Raw genomic sequence first — 22,489 nt, 5'->3', positions numbered from 1 at the left:
CCCAAATGTGGTGGCGTGTGTACATGCGCGCGAGTTGTAGGCCTTACTGTGGTATTTCAATGCGTTTCACGTTGACTGAGTTACTTTCTTTATAGCGATCCGAATCGCAACTCACTTAAATTTGTTGCATGCGGGCGTTGTCCGAGGCTGGCAGTGATTTCTATATTTAGCAAGTATTGCGAAACAGCAGCGTTCTAGCTAACGAAGTCTGGAAATACCGAGATAAGCGACCAGAACCATAGGCGGTACAGCATTGCGGCGGTTGTGAGTCATTGCGCGGAATAGCAGAGAGACGGAACTCTACTACCTCGTAAACTAAGCTGTTTGTCACTATCTTTCGACGGAATGTTCAGGCTTTGTTTTTCTGTCTTATCCGTCATTTCGCCGCGCTGCAGCAAGTACTCAACGTTTATTATTATTATTATTATTATTATTATTATTATTATTATTATTATTATTATTATTCGCTCAACGATGATATTCTGGTTGCAGGCCAATACCGGGTACGGATGCCTGACTGGTGGAAATTTGTCGAAAATCTAGTTGCGGGATGATCACGGAGAGCAATTTTACGTTGGCACTCAGTTTTGCTGTAGCCTTAGGATTTCATTTTTTTTTTTTTTTTTCGGAAAGCAGAATCGTTTTTCGGAAAGCAGAATCGTTTTTTGATGTCAAGAGCGCATTGGCATACCCGCCTTTTCGAGAGTGCCATCCCTTGTTCATTGAAGAACCGATGTAGTGGTGCAACATCTTTGTCACTAGATGCAGTAGCTATTGCGTTCCATTAACGAGCACCAGCAGGTCCTGCGTTCGATTCCCTCGAGAGCGCAATGCAGCAGCGCTCGTGCCCCCGGTGGCCGAAAGTAGTCCCCTTACTGCGGCCTCTCTTATGACCCGTGAGTTTCTTTAGAAGGCTACCATAATTTAATTTTAAAAGCTTTCTCTCTCCCACCTACTCATAATGCCCCCTCACACCTCCCCTTCTGCTCTCCATCTAGATGACACAAACGAAAATACGTTAGCGTACGTTTGCTCTTGCACAATTCCGCGGTTACTAACGGTGCCTAGGCATTGCGACCTTTGTCTACATAGCTTTCACTATGCTCCGATTGTTTGCAGTGTTTGTTGGCAGGGCATGCTGTGAGGAAAGAAACTTGTTGGTTATGGACCATCCTAATAAGTATTTTCACTTCTCGGGGCATCTGTAGGAGAGGCTCGAAAGCTTATAGCTGTAGTGCAAACGCTGTGATGTCGATGGTCTGAAACGTCACGCATGGTGCATTTTAAGTTACAAAGCCGGCCATCGGTTGCTCGACCCTTTCTTCCACCTCGACTGTTCCTCCTGTTGCGCGATCATTCGAGAAAGCGCTCAACGCGCAGAAATACGACGTCGCTACGAACACGTTTACGTCAGCAACCCAGGGTGCGATCGGAGATGGTTGTTCGGCGCGTTCGTTCGGTTACCGGCGCGCGCGATTGGCCTACTCCGCGCCGACGTCACCAGCCGCGGGGCGCCGCCCCGTTTTTGGTGACGTCAAAATGACGACACGCTCCTGTCAATCATCCGCCCACCGAGCATTTCGTCCGAACGCGACGGGAGTTGAGAAGTTTGGAGCGATCATACGGCTTCGCATGGCGCGTCTGGTGGATTGGATTAGATCCAACAGGCGGCCTTTTCGGCTGCGGAATAGCACGTTTGAATCCAATCCATAGTTTAATTCGAGAAAATGGCGCTTCCGTTGGGAACTTAGGTTGTTGCGCTGGCGTTTCTAGAGGAAGGAGGAGAGCGGGTGGCGGTGCGAAACGCGTTTGAAAAAATGGCAGAAAGTGAATTCCGGCGTCGTTTTTGTTTCTCGAAACAAATAATTCGTTGGTTGTACAGATAAATCGACAACATCATTGGTGCCAGCGAGCCACTGGAATGTTGTCGCTGCCCCTTGAAAAGTGCGCCACTCCTCCCGTCGTTTTCTTTTTCTTTTTTCTTCTCGCTGTGCGCGACACCACCTAGGGACGACGCAAGGAACCTAATAGTTATAAATTGCAGTAGTCACACGTACTACTATTTGAAAACGTGTTTGGGCTTGAGAAGAAAAAATACATTTTTTTAGATAAAGATTTAATTCATTTGGAAGACGAGAAACATTTGGTTTTGTAGTATAGCGTTTGCAAGCAGACGACAAACGACGGAAGTAAACTTCCGGGGAGGTCACCGCTTCCTGATTGGCTGCTCTCTCCGCCCCGCTGTCACAAATTTTGCATACTGCAACTTTGTGACGTTGCAGCAACTGAACAGAACGCGTATCGAACAGAATATCTCCGATCGCGCCCCTAGTCGACCATTGTAATAAGAGTTCGAAATACGTCCCGACCAACGTGCTATGGCAGTCTGCCAGTATTGCGCGAGTATTCCGTAATTATCCAGTACGCCGCCAGTCTTCCGCGGCTATATCTGCGAGTATCCCAATGTTTCGTTACCCGACTTCACTATAAAATCCCCTCTCCTCTATTTTTCCTTCTTATCTTACGTTGTACGAACGCGGTACACAAAGGAAGTTGCAGAAGCGGGCTTCTCCTCACAAGGCCCACTACTGCGGAGAAGGTGGATTTGAAGGCGCCTGCTACACACGTCCAGACATCTTCGAAACGTCGCAGACCGGTTGGATATGCAGCTTATTTTCCTAAAATATACTTCGCTAACGTAACGCTTTTGTTAAATTTTGGAACTACTGCTTGAGCGAAAACGTCTGCCCGTTCTCGCGGCGGAGCTGATGTCGCATCCCCCTCGCTCTAAAGCTCTGTTTCAAGTGATGCTCTATTCTCGTAATTGCCAGAGCTTTCCAGCACCTAAGGATCCACTGGAGTCACTCCGCACGACCTCATGACAGCTTTGGTAACTCGTTAGCTTCAACATATTTGACAAACATGTCTGTACAATATATTTCCTTTACCCGCCGTGGTAGCTTAGCGGCTTTGGTGTAGCGCTGCTAAGCACGAGGTCGCGGGATCAAATCCCGGCCGCATTTCGATGGGGGCGAAATGCAAAAACGTTCGCGTCCCGTGCATTGAAAGCACGTTAACATAAGCTCTGGTGGTCAGAATTAATCCGGAGTCCTCCACTACGGCGTGCCTCATAACCAAGTCGTGCTTTTGGGCACGTAAAACCCCAGAATTCAATATTTTCTTTGTATTGCCCTTTGACGGCATTTAAGCGCTTTCGGCGTTTGTTTGACTGCTATTACGACGAACTTGGCACTGTCAAGATGTTATTTGATGGTTGTGGTTATATGACATTCTATGAGAAAATACTTGAGGGTGTCAGTTAAAGTTCCGCTACCACTGCAGTCTCGGGAATTTGGCTTTTTAAATATAATTTCCCCCCGTATTTCAAGAATTGCGTGTATATATATACGCAAATAAATTTAGCGGTTGTTGATAAAGCATTTCCGCTTTTCCATGTGTTCAAACAGTAAAAAAGCAGTTTAAACCTTGAAATTGGTGCTTAAAAGATTACAGACATCAGCTTGATTGCATTTTTTGTCTTGCAATGTTGCGTTTTCAGCCACTGAGCACAAATCCCAACGCAGAATCGGCCACCGCCATACCATTAATTCATAAATATTTGCAGTGGCCCTGCTGTATTGACGTGCGTCCTCTGTCGCTTGTGTATCGAGTCGAGGACAACGTTTGGCGATGCATAGGGGACGACATGTCCAGGTCTGACGTAGCGCGGAGCCCTGTCTGCGTGTGTTCGCATTTGCTCAAAGAAAAAGTTTCCACAATGAGCCTTGGTAGTCTGAAAGAGGGTTCCGCGATGGCTAAATGTTAAAAAGAATTACAGACACCTTTACCGAGCGGTGCAGCGATTGCACATAACGCTTGGAAAAACGCGTGTTATTCGTTATCGTTATTTTGATCCTTTTCACATTTGCGCTTATGATGATGGCATCCGTGCGTAACCCAGCGTTGATCATGTTTAGCCGAACATGGCGGTTTCTGTGGTGTATCCGCAGGGGCAGATCGGGAGGGTAATGCGTGATTTATGTTTATCTTCTTACGCTTTTAAAAAATATTTACGTTCAAGGAAGACGAGGTTGGCGAGTTCGTTAAAATCCATTGGTAGGGATTCTCAAGCAAAAACAAGGACATAAAGAAGAGCCACCACTAGTGCCGACTGTCAGCTGAGCATTCATTGCGCGCGAAAACAACGAGCATGCAAACCAAACCCAAGGAATTATACACATAAGCGTGCAGAGGAAAAGGCGATGACTAAACCATAGCCGTGCGTGCGCATAGGACAAATGATAAGAGCCCACGTCTCCCCTCTGCACACCAGATTCTGGTTTTGTCATTAGCTTTTCCTTTGCACGCTTGTTTTTCCACGGGTTCTCAGCAGTAGCGGAGTGTTTTATCGGTCCTTCGTCCTTGTTTTCCTTGCACTGTTCCCAACGTTTAAAAATGGCCAGTTCATGCACTCCCACATGACGCGTGCGTTAACCGAAGCAGTGTTTTTCAGTGTTATAAACCGGTTGCCGTCAGTACATTTAGGCTGACAAGGAGACGCTGCTGCGCCTCGGCAGGGGCCGTCCGCGTGTCGCATGCAAGTTGCGCACCGTATGCGCACGTGCACACACACACACAGCGGAGATCAGTCGAATGTCCTTGGCCGCGCGCCGTAGCAGGTTGCAGTGAAACTACCGCGGCGCCGGTGGCAACACCGTTGGGCTCTGTTCGGCCGAGACGCTCGTTTCAATTCGCGTTGGGCAACGAAAACATGAGCTGCGGAGTACGTGGCCTCACATTGGCCGCCGTGGCGTGGAGCTCCTTTCGCGCGTCAGGCGCGCTGCTGTCTGCACAGCGTCATCGTCGAGTCGCCGTGGTATTGGCCGATTGGCTACGGTGGAACGTCCGTGACCAAGAGTGTGCTACTCTGGACACTGTCGAATTTGTCATTATGCGCTTCGTTTACATGAACTTTTCTTACATGAAGATTTAGGTGCACGGTTAAAGAACCCCAGCTGGCCCGGAGTCCCCCACTACGGCGTGCCTCATAATCACATGGTGGCTTTGGCACGTAAAACCCCATAATCTAGTGTTTTTTTTTTTTTTTTTTAATATGATCTCGACGCTAGCGGATGGAGTCTGAAGTCGAGCTGACGCAGCCCGATTCGCGAGCGCGTTTACATGCTTCTTGCCAAGCGGGTTCGGCAGTTCAATCTAGCCCTTGCAGGCGTGTTGAGCGGACTCGCCTCAACGCTCGTTCGTTCCGATCCGCTGGCGTGTGCATGAACACGACGACCGGTTTCCTGCCTAACAAGCCGACTCGACTCGACTTTGTCGGGATCACATAAACGTAGCTATTGTCGAATTCGCCACTTTGTCAGCCCTGATGCAAAGAAGGCCCTTACCGCGCGCCTCTAGATGTCGATCGAATCCTACGTATCGTACATTCTCGACGTCTTGGCTCTTAGTAGCAAGACGGCCCGAGCATGTCGGAGGACGATGAAGTTAGTCACGTCCTCAAAGGCATTGCTGACGTCGCATTCAATATACTTGTGTTCAACAACGTCACCAGCATCGACACGATCCTCAAAAAATGCCGCCGTCTCGAGCATGCTAAAAGCCGCTGAATATCCCAACACAGCCGCTATGTCATCTTGTGACAACCTCTTCCACCAACCGTCACAATGTGGCAACTTAACCCGCATCATTCATCGTGAGGTCGAGGCCGCTTCATTACTGATCCTTCTCCAGCGACGATCTCCTTGATCCACGATCTCCTTGAGCCAAGAATTGTCAAACGTCGGCCTTCACTACGTTCGTTCCGTGCGCTCTGAACCTCTTTATCCACACACATTCCCACCCCGTCACGCGGTACGATTCGGCGTCCGATCCGACGTGCGACGCTGCGTGCTCCGACATGCGGCATACGACGATTCGGGCCACACGGTACGTGCGTCCGAACGAGCGAGCGGTGCGTAAGCTCCACCCAGAGCCAGCGCCCCAGCTTGTACGCTCAGAAGACTTCATATCCACGTCGAGAAACGCAATATAAACAACTCTGCACAACACTGCTTCGCTTTACCCGAGCACTGTCAATAAAATTATGCCCCTGCGAGTGACAGAACACTTCACCACGGCGCGTTGTCCACTAGCTGACGGCTCCGCTGATAGCCAGCGATGGGGCCGGTAGGCCCACATAGGCGGACGCCGCGGCTGACGGCGCTTGCGATCCAGCCCCAGCTCGTGGAATAGCGCTTATTTTTGCCAAAACGATTAACACTGTACACTTATGTCGCCCATAATTAAATACAATTGGTTTACTTAACGCAGTCGTTGTGAAAGGCAAACGTGCAAGCGAGGCGAGCAGCTCGCTCACACGGTCGGTGTGTGCCGTCTGCCTGCGAAATGCCTGCGCATCGCGGCTCCCGATCTCGCCAGTAGCTTAGTACTAGTATACTAGGCGCTGCTTTACAGAAGAGGCACACGTTCGGGATAATTTTACTGAACTGGTAACTATTTCGTGCCGGAAACAAGCTGCAGCCGGCAAAAAAAAAAAAAAAGACGGCGAGAAATCGGCCCGCCGGCCCGCCTCTGTGGAGGGAACATCAGAGGACGTCACATGCCAACCACGCTGTCATTGGCTGCGGCCAAACGACGGTGCGGTTGTCGGACGCGTCGGACAATGAAAATCTGCCCGGTTTGTCGCACGCCGGACGTCCGATACGGCGCTTCGGCACGGCAAAACACCTCGATTCCGGCTGCCGTTCCGGCGCGTCGGGGGCCGGATCGGACCGTGCGTCTCGCGCTTTATGGACAACGCAACCCGTCCGAATGGCACACCATTGACGACAAGGGATATGTTTTAACTGCCGACGCATCGGGCACATCGCTCACCACCGCCGCCGCCGCTGGACTTCGCCGACGCGCTATTCTTCTGCCGACCACCCTCATCCCTCGAGTTCGTCCTTTTGATTTGCTCCCTCTGTGCCCAACCCATCATCTGACCGTGTGCAACCTCTAACAAGCCCTCGCTACGCCCGCTCACCTTCTCCTTCGCGCTGTGTGGTAGGGATGCCTTTCACCGCGGATGTGTAGCTTAGCACCGGAGCGGTGTTTCTACTGCCGGGGGTGATGATACGGAACAGCCGCCACAGGGTGGCTGGCTACACTGAAGGAAGACGACGTGTTCTCGATTGATTTAGGGTCGCCATCTTTGCCGCCGTTGGACTACGTGTAAATATATTGTAAATAGATTGTGCATCACCTACACGTAACAATATTTTCCCCCACAAGTCCTTTATTAGCATTACTACCTATATAAACGGATTCAAAGAACAAGCAATTGATTCATCCATAATTAAGCTACTGCAGAAATGCACAGAGCTGGATTCGGAACCCAGGAACATTACGTGGAAGGCAGACACCCTACCCGCTGCGCCACACGGGAGCCACCTTAAAGCTCTTCAAATCTTGATATCTATATTTGCAAATTGCTGGTAAATTGTCAAGAAACTCAAACTGCTTCATATTATGAGACACTTTGCATAAGGTCACATCTTGCACCCCAGAAAGTGCGTTTGTTACGCTTAAAACCTAACATCTTTACAGCTGCACAGGCAGTTCTTAACTCAATCGGACGTGCTATATATAATTAGGTGTTGAACCACCTTTCGTATAGGTTAATTTTTAATTTTTATTCTGCTTTGATTTTCTCGCGTACGTCCGTATTGTTGGGGTCTTTTCATCAAATGGGTACACTCTTAAAAAAACTCGGTGCCCTTCCTATCTTTGAAGGAGCATGACCAGCGAAGCTGTGTATGTAGGCCCCTTTAATGGCGATCTGCACCTCTGCCGCGGATCGGCCCGGTAGCGACTTTACAATTGCTAGCATCCGGAGGAAGGAAGAAAACTCTGGAGACCCCCTTCGCGCGCTAGGAGAAAAGTGCGGAGGAAGTGACGTGGTAGTTTCTGCTTTTTCTTTTCTTTTGTCGTATCGGTCATGTTCTCGGGCCACAATGGCGGCTTTGTTATGGTTGTGCGCGCTCACACGTGCTGCTCCGTAAGTTTCGTACCGTGGCAAAGGCGCGTTAGTCTCCGTGTTTTGTTGCGCCGTGTTATCTGGACCGTGCTCGAGCTCCCTGATGTTGCCGTGGCCAGGTGGAACAGGAGGAACTAAAACTCGTGAAATCAACGCTCGTGCAACGCTGTACGCAATCTACCCCGCCATGCAATGGCGACGGACGAAGGAAGATCCGCGAGAAATTTTGCCCTCTTCGGCGGAATCATGCTAACGTGCCATCGCAGGCCGAAACCGATGTGTTTCAGAACCTGTACAATGAACGCCTTGCAGGTCAGTGATTCCTGCTTTTGCCAGCGCATGGTGCATTTGCGGCACGTAGAACGCACGTTATTCAAGAATCCTGGTTTTAGAACTTCGTGTTCATTAACAACTTGCTCTTGTCCACATTAAAACATATGTTGCTCAAATGTAGCTTGTTTCTCGCAGTACTCGCGACAGCACGAACTCTTTTATGCAGAGCGCGTTCGAGGGTCATACACACCTGCACAGGTGTGCCACAACACACCTGCTGATAGAGCTTTAAGCAGAATAAGTGCACTTTGCTGCCCTCGGCACCGTGCGCCGGCCAGTCGACGGTTCATCCGGGAAGATAAGAAAGAAGCGGCTGCTTTGACTTAAGGAACGGATTCCCCCTACCGCAGGCGTGTCTTCTCTGTGCGTGCGAGAAGCGCAAGGAAGTGAAGGGTAGCGGATGCGCTGCAAGATTGAGCAAGGCTCCACTGAACGTACGCCTGCGAACACATCAAACGGCTGTTCCATGGTCGCACGTAGGCCTGTTCTAAGCGCGTACTGTTCTCCACCGTGCGCCGGCTATCGCAAAACTTTGGTTCCGTGAAGCTTCACTTACCGTGGGAAGAAATTAAGGCACCTCATGCCGCAGTCAACGTATCTAAACGCGGAGTCAGAAATAACGTTCTGCCTCCTCGCCGGCGCGCTGTGTATAGTGATGTGTGGCCACTCGAAATTTGTTCAGTAAAACACGACGATTTCTCAAGAAACAGAGAGAATACGTGTTTGTGTTCACGAACTCCAGATGGATCGCAGATGGGTCGGTGTGTTGTGCGTGTCTCTATGCATTCTCACAGTGCAGTGAGAATGCGTACATCTTTTGGTATCGCCAGACGTCTAGCTCGCAAGTCCGTCTGAGAGCCACAGGAATCCCAAGCAGAGTAAAGCAAGTAGAAGGCATCGATAAAGGTGACCTTTCTTTAAAGAACACCCAAGAACTGGGCAGCGGCCGGTACCTGCGGTTGATGAGAACAGTTTAGTTGACTGGCCTTATAAGGCATGTTTATTTTCATACAAGCCGGTAAAAGCAGCTGATTCGACCTCACGGCCCAATTTGCGAAGTTCATTATGAACTTATTTCAACATGACTTCGGCAACGGTAAGGCAATGAGACATCGCGATTACATCCTTTTGTTTAGTATTGCTGCGGGGTGCCGGCAGCGCGGCGTGGTTTCGCGAGAAATGTAAACAAGAGAGAACTGACCCGACATGATGGCGGAGCAATGCCAACTTCCGGCTTAACTTAGCTTCACAAGGAGTGACGTCAGGGCCTTTCCTCAGTTTTTTCCTTCCTCCACGATTGCTACTAAGTACAGCGAGACGTGGCACTTCTGGAGGCGCCGGACATTTGGGCGCATGCGCAGAGCGGGTGCGAGAGAGAAAATGTGGACGCTTTTGCTCATTGAATATTAGAGGCGAACGACACCACTGGAAAAGCTGGCGCCACCGTCGGCGTGACGTGGTATGAGGGATCACGTGGACATAGCGGCCGCGTCGCCTGCTTCGGAAGCGCCGAAGCGAGCTGAAATCGAAAATTTAAAGTCCCACCTGCGCTGCGGTTCACATTAAGTGGTGAGGCTTTACCGGCTTGGGTGTCTGCTTGACAACGTTTGAAAGTACTGTAGCATGGTAGGCTACTGCTCGGTGCCGCAGTGCCGGACGTACGCAACGGAGCCCTGTGTCAGCCTTATTCACACGTAGCCGCAGAACAAGGAGTTGCGTGAAGCTAGGCTCGCGGACCCTAGAACAGGCAGACATCTATCGGCTACAACTCGCATATACAGCAAGCACAAACGCGAGGAAGATTTCTGCTACGGCGCCGGGACTGCGATGTTCGGTGACTAGGAGAAAACGCGCACTGAGATGCTCGTCCGCACCCGCTGCCCGGCTAATGTCATGACGGTTTGGTCTATGAACTTGTTGATGCTAGATACTGGCAAGTTCACTGGAACGGAAAGGGAGCGGTAAGACACGCATTAAAAGAAGGCATGGCATATTGGCCTCGAGCTCCACCGCTGGAAAAGCTGGCGCCACCGTCGACGTGACGTGCTAGGAGGGATCACGTGGACATAGCGGCCGCGTCGGCTGCTTCGGAAGCGCCGAAGCGAGCTGAAAACGAGTTTAAATTCCTTCGTACGCTGCGGTCCTCATTTAGTGGCGAAATTTTCCCGCTTCGAGTGTCTCCTTTACAACGCTTCAAAGCACAACAATAGGTAGTGGCTGCCTTTGAAGGCGCGCAACGTGGTAGGCTCGGTGCCGCAGGGCCGGACGCACGTAACGGAGGCCGGTGTCAGCCTTATTCACACGTAGCCGCAGGACAAGAAGCTGCGTGAAGCTTGGCTCGCGAAACATAAAACCGGCAAACAGTCATCGGCTACAACTCGGGTATGCAGCAAGCACAGACTCGAGAAAGATTTCTGCTACGGCGCCCGGTCTGCGATGTTCTGAAAACGCGCACTGAGACGCTCGCCCGAGTCCGCTGCCCGACTAATGTCATGACGGTTTGGTCTATGAACTTGTCGATGCTATAGGTACTGGCAAGTTCAGTGGAGTGGAAAGGCAGCGGTAAGAAGCACATTAAAAAAAAAGCATGGCATATGGTCATGTTTGTGTTATGAATTAATGCACTGGATTACAAAAAAAGGAGCAGCGGGAAATTGCACGCTGAGAACACCGATAAACATACAGTGCAACGCAACTCGAGAAATAATATTGAAAGGTCAAAGAATTTAGAAGAAAAACAAGATTGAATCGTCGCGACGGCACATCACAGTCCCTGTAGGCGTCGAAGTCTCTACAATGAAATTATTATTGAACAGCTCTGATAGCGCCCACGCAACAATGGTTGCTTGTATACTGTCAAATGCTCATATTCTGCGGCCTAAAGCTCATGACACGGTGCGAAAACGCGCGTGCGGAGAAAGCGAAACAGTGCGCGGACAAGCTTGCAGATGCGCAGTCGGTCGCTGCGAATCTGCGCGATCGCTGCATTGAGGCTTCGTTCTATTACGCTCCATTTAGTTATACAAACACTATAAAAACATATTTCACATAGTTTGCTCTCAGCGTTTACCTACCTTTCACGCAAGAAGCCGGTTCGGGAGACTTCATCGCGGCGACCGCGCGCAGTGGCGTTCACTGTACGTATTCGGTAAAGCGATAGCGTCTGTAAGCGATTGTGTGCTTTCAGTTTGCGCAAGATTATTATTTAGGCAGTAAAAAACGTCTCTCGTTTCGAAAGTACTTACAGAAATGTCCGGGAGAGCTCGCGCGTGGTGTTTTCAGTGAGCGCTGACAGCAAAACCTATGAGGAGCGCGCCGCGTGATCCCTCATACTACGCCAGCGAGGCGCTTCCGATAGATGGCGACTCCGTAACTCCTCGCCGCCAATAGTCATGTTTGTGTTATGAATTAATGCACTGGATTACGAAAGAGAAGCAGAGGGAAATCGCACGTTGAGAAGACCAATAAACATACAGTGCGACGCAACTTGAGAAATAATGTTGAAATGTTCAAGGGTTTAGAAGACAAAAAAAGATTGAATCGTCGCGACGGCACATCACAGTCGCCGAAGGCGTCGAAGTCTCTATAATGAAATTATTTTTGAGCAGTTCTGATAGCGTCCACGCAACAATGGTTGCTTGTGTACTGTCAAATGCTCATATGCTGCTGCCTAAAGCTCACTGCACGGTGCGAAAACGCGCTCACAGCGAAAGCAAAACATTGTGCGCGGACATGCATGCAGACGCGCAGTCGGTCGCTGCGAACCCGAGCGATCGCTGCATTGAGGCTTCATTCTGTTATGCTCCATTTGGTTATACAAACACCCCACTATAAGAACATATTTCACATAGTTTACTCTCATCGTTTTCCTACTTTTCACGCAAGACGCCGGTTCGGGAGACTCCATCGTGGCGACCGCGGTCAGTGGCGTTCATTGTACGTATTCGGTAAAGAGATAGCGTCCGTAAACGATTCTGTGCTTTCAGTTTGCCCACTTGCCTCGTTTTGAAAGTACTTACATAAATGTCCAGGAGGGCTGCCGCGTGGTGTTTTTATTGAGCGCCGTAAGCGAAACCTATGAGGAGCGCGCCGCGTGATCCCTCATATACTACGCAAGGGAGGGTAAGTCCTCGCCCCCAATACGACTCTACCTAGGCACTAAGGAAGAAAAGTTTATCAGCGCGTGTTGTATGCGTTTGTTCCTAAGCTTACCGGCATTGCAGAGTGCATGGGGTCGAGTTTATGCGCTCAGACGCTGGCTGCCGGTGCGGTGAAACCGGTGAAGCAGCGGTAATTGTAGCCACCATATAGCAGCGGGCACTGACGCCCCATTTGTCGACCGCTGTGTCGGACAGACAGTCTCGCACCTGCGGCGCTCGTGCTAAATCAGTCGTGCCAGATCATACCTTCCTCTCGCCTTAAAGTGCCCCTCACCAGATCTGGCCATTTTGAGCTGACAAGCGCAGAGCATACAATGCGCGATAGCGATCGTGCCTGCAAAGTATTACATCGCTACGCGCCGCGGAAAGATCTTAAAAATTTCAAACCGAACCCCGCTTTTTCTTCTCGCGGCCGCCGCACTCCAAGCCGGAGAATGACGTACACGTGCTAGTGCGCCTACGTACACGTTTTCGTGCTGTGACGTCGCTCGTAGTGACACCTGACTTCGAGAATTATTCGAGGCAACATCTGTTATTTGTGTAATATGTTGCTTGAATAGACGAATTAATGCTTAGAGAAATAATAAAACTCGCAAACGGAATGTCTCCGTGCTTTTTGTTTTACTTCGCGCCGCAGCGAGAGAGATGGTACTTCCGTTTCGTCTGCTTGTTCCCACGTCGTGCAGTCGCGCACGCAGGCACCGAAACTGTCATTTTCTACCGTGTTCCTGCGCGCGATCATGCTCCATGATCCGCTTGTGTCTGCCTCAGTGTTCGTGTAAGTCAGGTGTCCTCGTGCACAACGCGCAAAATTGTGCTCTGCGCGAAACGAGACAATCGCAATATCTCGCGCGCGACGCCGTCAGCGGAAGTGCGCCCTGCCGCAAAAAAGCCAGCAGAAAAAAAGAATGAAGGCGGGGCCCGTGACGTGTGCGTCACGCGATCCTCGAGCCACAGTTTCTAGAAGGCAAAGCCTTCCAGTACACTGTACTCGAGCTCAGGTATGGGAGAACGCAAGGAAGGAATTGCGCGTGCGGATGCTAGACGGGGCAAGTGGAGAGAGCTTCTATGTTTGCGGTGAAGCTCACCTCCTGAGATCGTGGGTTCGCGGCACTTCAAATATTTCTATCTCTGCTATTAATCAACCCATTTGAAAAAATGTTTGCGGCAGGACGCTCCCTAGAGGACATGTAACAACTTACGTTTGCTGTGTGGCCTGGTGAGGGACCCTTTAAGGCAATGTACCTTGAAAATAACGTCACAGATGGTTCCGTGGGAGCAGTAGGGACCATACATTGAATATCTAGAAGGCAGAGCGTCTTAGCAACCGCGGTCGAACGCGAGTGGCTGAAGGGCCGCCGGCGACGCTCGACGCGCCTGCAACCGCTATGAGAATACGTGGCGCTACCCTAACGCATTTTATGCTAACCTAACCTGACGTTAACCTAACCTATATAACGTTAACCTGACCAAACGTGGTGAGACGCAAAGACTAATCATCATGGCGTAACCGCTGTGAGAATACGCCGCACCACCCTAACGTTTTTTACGCTAACCTAACGTGGTCGAGAAGCAAAGCCGATAACCCTCACGGCGTCAAATCAGGCAATGGCGTTCAACCGCGGTTACTAAGTTTGCTGTGCATTTATTTAACTGAACCAGGAGCACTAAAAATGCTCCTGAAAAGGCGTGGACAGCAGCATACGAAAAGCCTGCCAAGAGCGAACATAGGGCACCATGCAGGAGAGCAGGCCTGGCCTCTACTGCTCCCCCGAGAAAATCAGTGACGCTTTTTTTGTGTTTTTAAGTAAACACCGTAAGGGGCGAGAAAGGTTAAATCCGGCACGATAAACTCAGCACGAGTGCCGCAGACGCGAGAAAGTGTGCCATGTACCTTTAGACACAGCGATCACCAAATAGGGCGTCCGTGCCCATTGCTTCGACGCGCCGGCAGCCAGCGTCGGAGCGTAATCAAACTCGGCTCCATTCCGCAAGCCTAGGGGACAAACGCACACAACACCAGCAAAGAAACTTCGCCGTAGTGCCTAGGCAAAGTCGGATATTGACGCGACAACGTTAAGGAATTCGTGTCGCAGAAAAACCGGTGTCGTCGGTGGCGTTGGCCGTGAGCGAAAAATGGCGGAAGGCAATTAATAAATAAAAACAACTTGCAAGATGGGCTGGGTGGGAATCGAACCAGGGTTTCCGGAGTTTGAGACGGAGACGCTACCACTCAGCCATGAGTTCGATGCTTCAAAGCGGGACAAAAGCGCCTCTAGTGAATGCGGTGTTGCCTTAGAAACGTGCCGTAGAAAGTTATACTGCGGTGTATATCGGTAATGAGCATGTAACTTACAGAAGTCGCAGTTAAACGCGTAGCGAAGTACGTTTCCGCTACATTTCTTCTGCGCTTGGCGCACACGCAGAGCCATCTTACGGCAAACACAGAAGACCCCCTCCTCGCAATGTACGGCGCTGCCCCGACAGGTGGCGCGCCACTAACCCGTTTCTCGCCTTCGTCTCGTTTGAGCGCACTGGGGCCGTGCGGGGACCGGTGCGAGGATACCCCAATACCCTTGTGTTTAATAAGTTTTCTCGCTCTCTCCCCTTCCAACTTCCTGCGTGCGTCACTCGAACCCTCGTGTTTAGGCGACACGGCTTCTCTTTCCTCTCACAGCGCGATTCCTAGATGCAGCGTCCGATGCGGGACGCCTCTGACGTGAGCGCTGCGCAATAGCGCGTCTGGTGGGAAAGCGTCCCCGCGATGAGTGCCATGCTGCTGGCGAGGAGTCATGCGTCTGCGTGGTGCTCCTAAGTGAGATAGAGGACGATCCCATCGAGGCATCAGCCCCATGATCGCGTCCGCCTTCATGGCGCGTCGGGCCCGGCTGTCCGTGCCGATCACAACGTTTGGCTCGTGTAGATCGTTCCTCCCTCCGAGACGCCGAGTTCTTTGGTTCGGTTCGCTTGCTCAGGCGCACGTTTCGTCATTGTGTGACTCAAGAGCATGCCGAGCGATGGAGTGGGCGGTGCGAACGGGGTGCGACAACGCTGTCGCGTTCCACTCTTGAAGGCGAAGCTTAAGCGTCCTCCAAGTTTTTCAAGGAGCAAAAGCCCCCGGATTTTCTCTCTCGCACCCACTCTTACTCACGCCTGCGCAGAAACGTGCCTCGGGTAATGCCACGTCCCGCTGTACTTACTAGCATTTGTAAAAATGCGGTCAGGTATTGCGCTATCTTCGGGATGGGCCCACGTATGGGGAGTGCTTAACGCCTGCTTCACCACCGCACCGGGTCGGGCCAGTATTGCACAATCTTCGGGATCGGCCCACGTATGAAACATTGTTGGTCTTGTCCACGGAGACGATGTCCACCAGATCCTAGCCATAGACAGCTTCGCTGTAAAGAAATTACATGATTTGGGGCTTACCTTGTCCCACACTCCTAAAAAAAGTTTACACACTTTGGGACCTGTGTTGTCCCACAACAATAATCTGTCTTGCCCGCATTTCTTTTCTTTAAGGCTGCGAGCTCGATACTTTGAAGTCACGAACGGCTTGCGCGTTATCAGCGTGGCACATCATTCTCGACAGGAAAGTACTGAGCGCTGAGTTAAGAAAGTACACGCAAGCAATGCAGATGAAAATCATCGTTGTGGGGCAAGATAAGCCCCAAAGGGTGCAAACTTTAAGCTGCTTTAAGAGTGCATAATTTTAACACGCTTAAAATGTTTAGTGTGTTCTGTGCTAGCAACTTATAACGACAGTTGAAAACGCAGCGCGCAACGTTGACCTTTGGATCCTTATGTTCATGGCTCGGCCTGTATAAATGAAGTTATCGGTCAACAGGTCAGCTCGGAATTTGGAAGAATGCAGCTTCAGAGGTCCCTCGCTTGCCACCGTGAACGGACATGTGATATACATGCAAGTCTGCCTGACACCGCGTTTGCCGCTTTGGTCAGCCACGCGTCGGCACTATGGCGTCACGCATGCCGTAGACCGAATTCTTTCGTCTCGCCCTCGTACCGCGTTCCACATGGTTAATGCGGTCTGCAGTGGCCGCTCAGAATGGCGAAGCGCGCTACTGTGTGGCGGCGCCAAAAGGGTGGCGAATTCGCGCTGTTGTCAAGCCTCGTTCCGGCACCGCCTCGACGCAGGGCCGGCGGCGGCGACATGGCGGCGGCGGCCGCCGAGGATTCTAGCATGGCGTCGCTGTCGCTGGCCGCCGAGCGGGAGGCGCCCCGGAGACGGCGGCTGGGCCGCTGGCTGCGCGAGCTTCCCTGGCGGTGCTGGGGTCGCGGCTGCTGCTCGCGGGCCGGCAAGGACGGCGCTCCGGGGGGCGCCGCCGAGCCCAACCGGCGGCTGGTGCCCAACCACACGGTGCCGGATGACACGTCCGCCGCGCAGCACCCGAACCGCGGGTTCGCCGACAACGCGGTGCGCACCACCAAGTACACGCTGCTGTCGTTCGTGCCGCGCAACCTGTTCGAGCAGTTCCACCGGTTCGCCAACCTCTACTTCCTGGGCATCGTGCTGCTCAACTGGGTGCCGCAGATCAACGCGTTCGGCAAGGAGGTCGCCATGATACCCGTGCTGTTCGTGCTCGGCGTGACCGCCATCAAGGACGCGTTCGAGGACCACCGCCGTTACGTGTCCGACAAGCGCGTCAACAACTCCACCTGCCGTGTCTACAACAAGTGAGTAACGACCCCTCCTTTGCGCCGTTGGCAACTATATGTAGCCGCGCCAGTGCTGCCGCCATTCTGTCTCAGCAGCGGCACATTTCTTAGTAGTTGCGCAACTGCTTTGGCTTGACAGCGGCACAGTCTTGCCTACGGTAACCCTACCGCGCGACATCTATACAAGTTTTCCTCACTGATATCGAAATGAATAATTGCTACTGCCTTTCCATAGATAATATGGTGGGCAATCTTGACTGTCTGTTATGTACGTGTGTCCGGATACATGGGATACATTGATGGACATTGGTCGTTCGACGTACTTGAAGGCGTCGGACTGCAAGAGCATACCCTCATCTAAAAGGGCCGACTGTATCTTGACTTCTTTCCAGCGCCCAGGGTGACGCATTGGGCTGACGCGGCACTCCGCGCGTGCTTGCACGCCTCCTAGAGACTGATAGTCGTTGCGTGCAAAACAAGCGAAAATGCATCCTCTGAAGCTAGGCATTGGTAGTACCGCTAACTGTAGGCATTATTGGTGGGTGCAGTACCATTCTAGCAGTTTGAGACACAGATATCGTGTGACCCCAGCTGACTGAACCCGCGGACTAAAAACCAGTAATAACATCAGTCTTGAACATATATTTCCACTCTTGTGTGAGACAGGGGGAAGTGTTGATGACAGGAAGGGGAAGTAAAGCCAGCCAGAGAGAGTGTGGGGTTCTCACTGTGCAATCCCCACTGCTGCTGCTGTCTCAAGGTCAAGTCGGGCTTAGGGTTTGCGCACATGGAAACCCGCGAACCACGCTTCGACATTTCGAAGGAGAGACATTTCGGTTAAGCCCTATAGGCAAAGGATAAGATGAGGAGGTCGGAAAAATTCAGAAACAGATGCGGGTCGCACGCAAAGCCTTGTCGAGCGGCGATCCATGATGTTGTTGCGCCCCAAATCGGCAGTGCGCATTCTTTAGGTGTTTCCCCCGAGGCAGCTCCTTTCAGCAGCGCCCCGCACCGACTGTGACTCGCTTAGAATCGACAGCGTCCGCCGCCCTCCGTGGAAGCGGTAACGAGCGCTAAGACTAATCTCCTAGCCCTGATAAGATGACCGTCACGGAGAGCAACGAACCCAGTCGACGGCTTTCATGGAGTGTGCATTACCTGCTTCCTGAAGGGAGCGCGACCGATATCATTTTACAGATTGCCTCGTCCTTGCATCAAAGGTTGGATATCAGAGGCCGAGTTCTGGGAACTTTAGACCCCTCTGATTGGCCGCAACAAGGTAATCGAATTCCCTTGTGTAGGGAACTAGGGAAGAAGAACGTTTTAAAGGGCCCCTCACCAGGCCTGGCAATTTTCAGCTGACAAGCGCAGAGCATACGATGCGCGTTAACGATCATGTTTGCAAAGAATTATATCGCTACGCGCCGCGGAAAGGTCTGAAATTTCAATACGAACGCCGTTTACCCTTTCCTTCGCGGCGACCGCGCTCGAAGCTAGACGGTGACGTACTCGTGTGCCTGAACCTACGTACTCGTGTCCGCAGTGTGACGTCGCTCGTGGTGACACGTGACTTCGAGAATTATTCAAGGCAACATCTGTTATTTGTGTGATTTGTTGCTTGAATTGACGAATTTAAGTTTAGAGAAATAATAAAACACACAAACGGAATGTCTGCGTGTTTTTTTTTTGTTTTACTTCACACCAAAGCAAGGGAGATGTACTTCCGTTTCGAAACGTCTGCTTGTTCCCACGGTCGTGCAGTCGCGTGCGGAGATACCGAAACTATGCAATTTTCTACCGTGTTGCAGCGCGTGATCATGCTGTGCGATCTGCTTGTTCTGCCTAAGTATTCATGTAGCACTGAATTATACCACTAGTCATGTGTCCTTGTGCACAGCGCGCAAAATCGTGTGCTGCGTGAACCGAGACAATATACAGTTTTAGAATAGGGCGTTTGCAACCGAACGTAAACGCATTACGTATGTAAAGAAATAGCGTCGTCCTCAATGCGCATGCTCGGAACGTTATTGGGTTTCTCCGGTTTACGTGCGCTGTGATAACGTACGTTATTTGGCGAGTTTAACGTTCGTAACGTTTACGGACGCAAAGAAATAGCGTTGTCGAACATGGCGGCACCCATGGCTCCCGCTTCAGCGTGAATTCTCGTGATGGCTACGCTCTCACTCGTGTTGATGGCCAGTAAATAATGTAATGAGCTTTCGCTTTGTCTAAACTCACCTTAAATACTAGTTATGAGCGCATATATAGCACGTCCATTTTCTGAGATCGTTCTACGATTCTGGCGCCCGTAGGCCTGACGAGGCGCGTCCACATAGCAACAGCAGGATGGTTGCCGACGGATCGTCTTGGCTTGGATACGTTTGGCAGGAGGCACCGGACGACGCCCTGTTTTATAACGTCTTTACGTTTGCGTTTACGTACGGTAAACTAAAAGACTTGAACGGACGCGCATCGTAACGGCCCGCAAAGGTACTTACGTTTAGCGTACTTAAGGCGACGAACGCAATTCTAAGACTGTACAACGACAACAGCTCGCGCGCAACGCCGTCAACAAAAAAGCGCAGCGCCACAAAAAAATAAAAGAAGAAGAAAGAAAACGAGGAAAAAAAAATGAAGGTGGGACCCGTTAGGTATGCTTCACGCGATCCTCAAGGTCCGGTATGGGAGAACGCAGGGAAGGAGTTTCGCTTGCGGAGGCTAGACGGGGCCAGTGGAGAGAATGTCTAGCTATGCAATGGAGCTCGCCTCCTGAAATCATGGGTTCGCGGCACTGAAATGTTTCTATCTCGGCTATTAATGAGCCGATCTGAAAAATTTTGCGGCAGAACGATCCCTAGAGGACACGTAACAACTTCCAGCGTATAACCGAAATTTGCTATGGGACCTGGTGAGGGGCCCTTTAAAAGTGGGCATTTGGTGCAGCGAGAGGAAGTGCTGAGGTGTCCTGACGTCTGCAGACATGTGTATCCTGACTAGAGCCTGATCACACTTGTATCAATATGTAAATAATGTAAAATAAACCCATTGTCTTCAACTCCTGCTCCCGGACATACTCATCTCTATGGCACGGAGGATCCCTTGCCTAAACGCTACCCCGAATCCCAAAAATGTAGAGGAAAAGCCGATGATAAATTTTGATGAAAGGGCTGCACAACCAATACCGAAAGAATTTCCGCACATAAATTTCCATAAATCGGTTACAGTTTCTTTTTTCTTAGTAGACGTCGGATTCCAATATAATGCCATAAGCTGAGACAGTGTCGCTTGACAGATGTACATTGTACTGGACCTCCATGATTAATGAACTACGGCAAAACGCGGTAATTCCAACTCATATTTGACTTCCGCCTGGATAGAGACAAGCGGCTCGATCCTCTTACGAGCCGTCGAAGTGGTGAAGCGTGCTTGCCTCAGTAAATGCTAAAATCGTGCGAGTATAACGAGTGTGCACACCACCGTTTCTTTCAGCAGGGTCCTTGACTACCAACAGGGCTGTGCTTTCACCTCATAGGACACCTGTGGCACACCGCGTGCTTGTATTATGCCGTTCCGTTCGTTGCCGCGTCAACGTCGTGCTTTTTAGGGGCTGTTAGATATGGAGCTGTTTCCTGCGCCTACTTCGAGTTCCCCGGGACCACATCGAATCGCAGCACATTCCAGAGGATCGCTCGAGCCAACAAGTTCACGTGCCAACAAGTTCGTACGCCGCTGGTAGCTATTCAATGCTTGAGTTTTCCAGAAAACGAAGGGATAGCCCGGCATTGTTGCAAGGAAAGTGGGTCCCGAAACAAGACGGCTGCGATATACCGGGAAGGCCTGGCCGCGTCGCACCGGTCGCCTTTGAAGAAGGCATTTGCCACCACAGCGGGGCCGTACCACCGGGAGAAGGTGGGCCCTCGGACAATGGAGCCCAATCATCCCCCCTTCTCCGCCTTTGAAGAGAGCATTGCACCACAGCAAGGCAAGACCGCGGGGAGCCGCCGGGTGTGACATCACCGCACGGGTGCCTACCATTGGCCGAAGGTGGCGTCATCGGAGCGGGCTCTCCCATTGGCCGAACATGACGCGACTTCCAGTGCTCGAAGGGTTTAAAAGAAGCATTCCAGAGAGACCAGGGCATTCCCTGATTCACCTCTCACGAACTTCTTGCCGCGGGCCGCAGCGTCCGAGTTGCTGCCGGCCCGTAATGACTGTACGACTGTTACTTGACTCTCACCTCTCTGTATATAATGTAAAATAAACCCTCCCAAGTTTTGTTTTCATCCCGAAGTCCGTCCTCCAACCCCTACAGGGCGCGATCGGAGATCGTCTTTCGGAGCCCGCATTCAGTCTCGCCGCGCGCGGCTGCCGAAGTCGGCGAGACTGAACGCGTGTTGCGAACGACGCTCTCCGATCACCCATTCATTCCCACCGCGGCCCCGTTGACCCGTCGGCGACGAAGCGCGGATTCGCCCGCATCGCTTCTGACATCGCAGAAACACCCCGTCGTGCCGGACGACCGTCGCTCCAGAACGCATGACGCCCGCGAGAAGGTCGATGCGCAGGCCGACGTCAAGCGCGCGGCTGGCCCCGCGCCCTGCGCTCACGCTGTGTGGCTCCAATTTCACGGTTTATTCAGGGTCACCGCGTTGTATAACTGGCCCTCCCCCAGTGACCCCTGTGTGGGGTGTAGCTCGGTCGTGGATGCGCCGCAGTGTTGGCGAAAGCTGCTGCACGACCGTGTGTTGTGGCGCACTCTTTCCTCACCGCGCGCGCCTTGCCGCGCTGCCCACTCAGTGTTTTACGGCGTAGATGCGATGCACGGCGCTGTGTGTGTGTGTGTGTCCTTCTTTTCCTTTCGTCTAAGCGCTGACCTTCCGAAATCTGAATCACTGTGGGCCAAGAATCGGGCAGCACAGAAATGTGAAATTATAGTGTAAAAAATAAAACACAGGTTGGGGATGAGTAAGTTAGAATCAAGAGAAACAGAATATATATATATATATATATATATATTGAGGAATAAATGAAAACAGATAAACGTAACAGGTAGAGTTGTCAGGGGTTTTCCGTTGCCGACCCAGATTTGGGGATGTCTGTCGCTGTGGGTGCATCGCACACTCCTCCAAAATGCGAATATTTTGGCGACCCATCCTGCCAGACTGGCCTTGCTTTTGCCTGGACGAAGCTCCAGTCAAGTTACGCATGACGATAGACGATGTTCTGGAATACGACGGACACTGGCGTTGTAAATGTTTTCGATTGCTTAATTTTCGCAATA

The 22,489-nt window shown here is 51.4% G+C and overlaps 1 protein-coding gene across 1 annotated transcript in view; it reads left to right on the top strand.

The window, feature by feature from the left end:
* Nucleotides 1–22,489, top strand: part of LOC126535958 (phospholipid-transporting ATPase VA-like) — a 214,125-nt gene that overhangs the window by 1,909 nt on the left and 189,727 nt on the right. Inside the window, exon 2 of the mRNA XM_050182831.3 lies at nucleotides 16,687–17,226. Within this exon, the coding sequence (XP_050038788.1) occupies nucleotides 16,703–17,226 (524 nt within the window). The 5' untranslated portion in view covers nucleotides 16,687–16,702. The remainder of the gene's footprint in view (nucleotides 1–16,686; nucleotides 17,227–22,489) is intronic.

This window comes from Dermacentor andersoni, chromosome 4 (genome assembly GCF_023375885.2).
Source record: "Dermacentor andersoni chromosome 4, qqDerAnde1_hic_scaffold, whole genome shotgun sequence".
NCBI lineage: Eukaryota > Metazoa > Arthropoda > Arachnida > Ixodida > Ixodidae > Dermacentor > Dermacentor andersoni.
The sequence above is the reverse complement of the archived record's forward strand: the minus strand, read 5'-3'. Positions and strand labels throughout refer to the sequence as shown.